This window comes from Asparagus officinalis, chromosome 1 (genome assembly GCF_001876935.1).
Source record: "Asparagus officinalis chromosome 1, Aspof.V1, whole genome shotgun sequence".
Lineage (NCBI taxonomy): Eukaryota > Viridiplantae > Streptophyta > Magnoliopsida > Asparagales > Asparagaceae > Asparagus > Asparagus officinalis.
In genome coordinates this window covers 13,220,363-13,227,280 of record NC_033794.1, presented here as the reverse complement: position 1 = coordinate 13,227,280, position 6,918 = coordinate 13,220,363, and the positions used below count along the sequence as shown (strand labels likewise).

Genomic DNA, 6,918 nt, shown 5'->3' with positions numbered 1-6,918 from the left:
GGTATGATCGGTACCAAGCACAAAAAGTTATTATGCCTGATATCAAGCATACTCGTTTTTACTTAGTAGTGATGTGACATGATATGAGCGTCTGGATTGATTGAAATAGATTGAGGGGATGAGTGAGTGAACTATTTGGCCAAAAAACCCTCATCTCATTCCCTATTCTCAACCTATTCCAATCCAAAGGCTCATATCACGGCACATCATCCAAATTAACAACTGGTATGATCGGTACCAAGCACAAAAAGTTATTATGCCTGATATCAAGCATACTCGTTTTTACTTAGTAGTGATGTGACATGATATGAGCGTCTGGATTGATTGAAATAGATTGAGGGGATGAGTGAGTGAACTATTTGGCCAAAAAACCCTCATCTCATTCCCTATTCTCAACCTATTCCAATCCAAAGGCTCATATCACGGCACATCATCCAAATTAACAACTTTTTATTAATCTAATCAAAGCTCCGGCCTCCTGCTCAACTAGGAAATAAAAAGTAATGAACAGATCTAAACTTTAATTAGTCACCATTTAATTTGTTAGCAGTTATATTAAAATGCACTATTTGGCATTACCCAAATTACCTCTAACAGCCAATTAAATTGCGTCAGCTGGTAAAAGCAATTCTTCATCCAACAACCGACAGGGCAAGTTTCGCGATTCCACGATTTTTGGTAGGGCAATTTCGGAAATACATGATCTTAACAATAAATGATGTTCGATCTACGTATCTCTGTTCTATTTCATCCCTGCTATGAAAGCGAAGAACAGAGAACGAAGAGAGAGGAAATTAAAGAGAGCAACAAGAGGGAGAAAGAGGAGAGAAAGCGATTTCTTAGGGTTTTAGTGCAATCGAACGTCGACAGCTAGGGTTTCTGTTCTTCTCCTTCAATCGGCGGAGCCCTCCCTCTCTGCTTTGGTTCTCATTTTCGTTTCGCGCCTGAAGAAGCTAGAGAGAGAAAGGGAGGAGAGAGAAAGAGAGGAGAGTGAGAGACGACGTAGAAATTTGAAGGATCAGAGAGAGATCTCGTTGTCAGGGGGAAATGAGGCTGTATATTTAGGTTAAAACTTAAAACTGGAGGAATTTTGGAGGGAAATATTCTATTTGCGTTGGTGATTAGGGTTTTGGAGCATTCTAAGATAGAATCGGGCTATAAATGGTACGTGGTATTCTCATTTTCTATGTAACTATAGAAGAAATTGTAGCTTTAATCTCCTTTTTTCTTTTTTTTTGTGGTTATCAGTTTAATTAAATGAAGTACAATAATATATGAATGTTGAAGAAAATGAGTTCTTTCACTTATTTCAGTACCACCACTAGTGCAAACTTCAGCATTAGCACTTGGAAGCCTTCATTTACTATGAAAATTCAAGCTTGTAATTCCTTGCCCTCAATTAACATTGAGAAATTACGGCCGGTGGAGCAAAATTTTTGAACCAGTTACCAATGAACTAATAGACAGATTATTATTACTAAAGCATGAATATCATTTTTCAGTAAAAATATAAGTTAATCACTAGATCTTATAAAGAGTAGAAATTTAAATTATACTAATATGCACATACACAATTAAATGGATAAAAAAAAATCCTAAAATTGATATAAAGACACATAATTAGGTACTTATAATATACAAGTTTGAAGCCGGGCACTTGCTCGCCTCCACAGACCCTACCTCTGCCCAAGGAAATGATGTTCATATAGTAGAAAGTGGGGTAATGATCATGATATCTCTGATAGGTGAGGTGATGCTATTTTTACTGCCAATTTGAGTGTCCAGTTAATTCCAGCAAACAGCAAAAGTGAATACATAACTTCTGTTATCAGTGGGAAGTTATATAAGCCCAAACAAGAAACCTAGATAACGAACACCATTTCTTGACACCTTTGTTTTTTGGTGCACGTTAGCTTTAGCTGCAGTGCATGTTAAGTGTTAACATGTCAATCCTGAAGTATGTTTGTGGGATATGATACACATTTCCCGTCTATCATCAACAACGATTGTTATCTGTAGGATATAATGCAGATTTCAACATTTGAGTATTCTTCTTTATAAGGAACAAAACTTTTTAACTTTTTTTGAGAAAAAAGGACGAGGCCTCTGCCTCGAAGCCCCACCCATCTACCATTATCAAAACTTGGTTGTTTGCAGCACCAATACAATCACATCTCCAACTCCAAGGGTGCAGCTTTATGAGGAACAATTTTGATGGTCTTTCTGTTTCAACAGGAAATGCACTCTGTGCTGCTTTGTTAATAGTCCTTTTTTTTGCTTAACAAATGTTCTATTCTTATTGAATTTTCTTGATTGACAGGCATCCCAAGGTAGTGTGGCAGTAGGATCACAAGTTTGGGCTGAGGATCCTAAAGTAGCTTGGATAGATGGGGAAGTATTGGAGGTTGATGGTGACAAAATTAAGATAAGATGCAGTTCAGGAGAGAGGGTAAGTGCTCCTAATCAAGGTTCTATGCCTAAGAGACAGCAGACATTGTTTGATTACTCAGAGACTCGTCACATCTCTTTCAAGGAAGAAGATGATCTGCTATCTGCATCCGGCATTTGCTTGTTGCTTTGAGATTATTTGCTATGACTATGTCGAGTTGAGACATCAGTTTGTCAAAATTATATAATAATTAATCGTGCTATCATATTAAATCATAATTAAAATGTATTTAATGTCATATGACTTGATTCTTGCAAATGTTTGTTTTCTGAAGAAAGCTAGATATGCTTAGCTATACATAATGCACTTGAAATTTTCTCTGTGGTTGAACCATATGTTAAACAGAGTTGTCTGGGATTACATTAGTACCAACAAATATCCTTCAGGAATAAAAACTGTTGACGTACTGAGAGTTCTCCTTGTGCTGCAGGTCACAGTTAAAGTGTCTAGCATCTACCCTAAGGATCCTGATGCACCGGCGTGTGGTGTTGATGATATGACAAAGCTTGCTTATCTCCATGAACCAGGAGTTTTACAGAACTTAAGATCGAGATATGAAATTAATGAAATCTATGTGAGTATAGTCTGATGAATCAAATTTGGATGGTGGGATAGGATCCAAGTTTCCCGCATCTATTTATTTTGTTGGTGTTTATCATTCTTTCCTTAGAAATCCTTGTTCGTGTGCAGAATTGTGCTTGCGGCAGTGCTCCTCTGTTATTCTAGCTTTCATTACCTAGAGTATGCTTTTGTCGATTATGTTATTAACAGTCTGCTATTGAATTTTATTGTGACAGACTTATACTGGAAGTATATTGATTGCTGTCAACCCATTCCGAAGATTGCCTCATCTCTATGACCCTCAGATGATGCAACAATATAAAGGGGCTGTATTTGGTGAATTAAATCCACACCCTTTTGCTGTTGCAGATGCTGCATATAGGTACTAACTTTATGGGCATGAATAGAATTGTTGAGGGTACCTTTCAGCATCACTACAATGTCTTTGCTTCTTTGGTTATTGCAGGGTAATGAGAAACGAGGGCATAAGCCAATCCATTCTAGTAAGCGGAGAGAGTGGAGCAGGTAAAACAGAAAGCACCAAGATGCTTATGCGTTATCTTGCTTATATGGGAGGAACAGTTGCAGCTGAAGGGCGCACTGTGGAGCAGCAAGTCTTGGAGGTAGAATTTTTTTCATTTCTCCCAATTGTTGATCTCAAAATTGCAGTCTGGAATGTTCTTCGCTGTGATATCTGTTGTATTCTCTCTCCTCACAAGGTTTCTTTCCTTTAGAATACTAACTTTGGCCTTTTTTTCAGTCCAATCCTGTTCTTGAAGCATTTGGAAATGCAAAGACTGTCAGAAACAATAATTCAAGGTAGGAAAAAGTATTGGAAATTTTCTAATTTATATTTCAAGGTGTATCTGGCTTTTTCAAATGACATGATGTTGATTCTGAATTGCGTGCAACATTTATTAGCCGTTTTGGCAAGTTCGTAGAGATTCAATTCAACCAGAGGGGAAAGATTTCAGGTGCTGCGATCCGTACCTACTTGCTTGAGAGGTCTCGTGTCTGCCAAGTGTCTGATCCTGAGAGAAATTATCACTGCTTTTACATGCTTTGTGCTGCACCGCCTGAGGTACCAAATTTTGACCTGTCATGAAAATCTTGAAATATTTTCAGATAGCAACAATGTAAAAAAGCCTTGGATCTTTTTTGTCCTAATATATTGTGTTTTTAGCATGTCCTAACTAGTGAGTAGGACATGTCATGTTCCACGACAAATAGTACTCGCAATTAGATAATAACTAAGCTGCAGTTTTCTGGCATTGACATTGAGATGATCATTTAAAACTACAAACATATGATTTGAAAGAATTTCATAGGAAATATGAAAAGAACTATATGCCTATATGCTTTCTTATTAGTTCTCATGTGCATGTACTAGTGTTGCATATTCAAAATTAAACAAGAGAAAGAAGTAGATGCCTTTTGCCTGTCATGCTAATTTTTGAATTGACGCATTGGCGGATCTAGGATTTGTAGAAAGTGGTGTCACCATATAATTATTAGGTTGACCTGATATCCAGATCCGAAGCTTCCAAAAACACTCTGTACTATTTACAACAAACCAACTTTAAGGAACTAACAATAAGAATGTGAAATCTTCCAGTGGCGAATCCGTAAATATATGAAAGTCTGTCTAATTTTGCGTTACATTGCTTCTTATTTCTCCACCAGTCAAGCCACTGCCAACACACACGCATACTGGGACATGTCACCCTTTGGAGGAGAGTGGTGTTATATGGCACTACTCTTCTCAGGGTGGATCCGGCCATGGCTAGACGCATTTATTAAATGAACAGATTCCATATAGACCATACAATATCTTATGTTGCCAAGTCGATATGAAAAGTGGAGGATTGCTGTTAGATTGGAGCCAGAAGTTTAAAATAAAAAGAAGAAGATATTCTCATATCTAAATTGGCAAACTTTATTATGAATCATGTCGTTGATGCCATATTTACTTTTTGGGCATAGATCAACTTGAAAATTCATCTATCTTTATGATGATCCAATGACTGTAGTATCTTTGAAGACGGTTTGCTCTATACCGCATTGTCGGAGATGCATGACAAAAACACAACTAGCTATGAATATATAGATACCAAGATGTAAAGAACTTAGGATATAGAATTATGGATTTATTATGGACATAGTAATAATTTGTGTTGTATATGTGAAAATTAGCATAAATCATGATTTAACCTCAATGTTCATGACAACATATTGTTAAATTTAATATAAATGAAATATGAATTGCTTAATCCATAAAAGCTAAACACCAATCCTGCCCAAATCGAACTCTCCTAGATGGTTCAGAGCCAGACATGTTGTGCATGTCTAAAATGTACCTACCAAGTATCTTGCTTGTATTGGTCAAATATGTATTGAACATGGATATTAGAGAAATGGACCTCCTGCAAATGTTGATGGAACATGGGTCCAATGCTTTTGGTATCCATAGAACTTCTTAAATTACTCCCTCTAACATACACCAAAACTCCGAAGTTGTGGTGAGGGTCGAGGATTGTACTTTTATACTCTAATATGCCCCCGCAGGTTGAGTGGCCTTTTTATGAGCCAAAACCTAGACTCACGCAGCGGTGTCAATTTTTAGAAAATTTGCTTTAAATTCATGGTCTGTTGGATTTGAACTTTGGTTGCTTACTCTGATACCATCTTAAATTAATCCCTCTAACCGTTACACCAAAACTCTGAAGTTGTGGTGAGCATCAAGGATTATATTTTTATATTCTAATAGAACCTTCAGTCACTGTCTAATTGCTGAATACCTCTCAACTTGTTTAAAGTCTATGGCTATTGGACATGGAGATTAGAGCGCTGTGCTCCTCATGTTTTGAAGCGGAAGAAAATAAATCAACAGATCCAGTGGGAAATACTGTTGAGTAGGTGGTAATTTGAGTCACGAATCCAAGGTTCCTTGCATGCTTCACTTCTATGCATGAGTCTCAACCCTGGAAAGTCTTGTGGAGCACCAAATTACCAGCTTATTAAACATAATTCATCTTGGTATTGTCCAGGCATTTATCTGACTGTCCTGTGTCACTATGCACTAGGATGGTGTTATTGTTCTGTACTCTCATACAATGGAAGCAGATGGTTGTTATATCTAATTTCCATCTTTGACTTAATCTCAACTTGTTGGTTTGACGTAAGGATATCTTTGTTATGCCAATTTCTCAGGATATTCAGAAATACAAATTGGCAAATCCTAGAACATTTCATTATCTTAATCAATCAAACTTCTTTGAGCTTGATGGCATTGATGACGCAAAGGAATACCTGGAAACTAGAAGGGCTATGGGTGTAGTCGGAATCAGTTCTGATGAGCAGGTAAACATCTGTCGTTGATATCAATTGGTTAAAAAAAAAAACGTTCTGCCTGATCCCACAAGCCACTTCCCTCACACAATATTGCGTTTTCTACTATGCTGTTCATTCAGGATGCCATTTTCCGAGTTGTTGCTGCTATTCTTCATTTAGGAAATGTTGAATTTGCAGAGGGAAAAGAAACAGATTCGTCGGAGCCAAAAGATGAAAAATCTCGGTTTCATTTAGAAACTGCTGCTGAGCTTTTCATGTATAAGAAACTTCCTTAAGACCCCTTGCTCACATATTGAATTGGATATTAAATGATAATCAAAAATTTCCTATCGAACTCCCAGGTGTGATGTAAAAGACCTTGAAGATTCCTTGTGCAAGCGCATCATGGCGACACGTGATGAGAGCATAACAAAATGTCTTGATCCAGGATCTGCGGTTCTTAGCAGAGATGCCTTGGCTAAAACCGTATATTCTCAGTTGTTTGACTGGTAAAAGCACAGTTCTTATGTATATTAACTGCATTAATAAAAATTTTCTAGCTTTCCTTTTAAAAATTT

General features: G+C 37.1%; 1 protein-coding gene across 2 annotated transcripts in view; it reads left to right on the top strand.

Moving 5' to 3' along the window:
- Positions 768-6,918, top strand: part of LOC109850692 (myosin-6-like) — a 39,691-nt gene continuing 33,540 nt past the window's right edge. For both annotated transcript variants that reach the window (XM_020420757.1, XM_020420751.1), the window contains exons 1-10: positions 768-1,164; positions 2,321-2,449; positions 2,880-3,023; positions 3,247-3,392; positions 3,477-3,633; positions 3,771-3,829; positions 3,932-4,091; positions 6,221-6,370; positions 6,481-6,617; positions 6,703-6,849. In XM_020420757.1, coding sequence (XP_020276346.1) covers positions 1,162-1,164; positions 2,321-2,449; positions 2,880-3,023; positions 3,247-3,392; positions 3,477-3,633; positions 3,771-3,829; positions 3,932-4,091; positions 6,221-6,370; positions 6,481-6,617; positions 6,703-6,849 — 1,232 coding nt within the window. In that variant the 5' untranslated portion in view covers positions 768-1,161. The remainder of the gene's footprint in view (positions 1,165-2,320; positions 2,450-2,879; positions 3,024-3,246; positions 3,393-3,476; positions 3,634-3,770; positions 3,830-3,931; positions 4,092-6,220; positions 6,371-6,480; positions 6,618-6,702; positions 6,850-6,918) is intronic.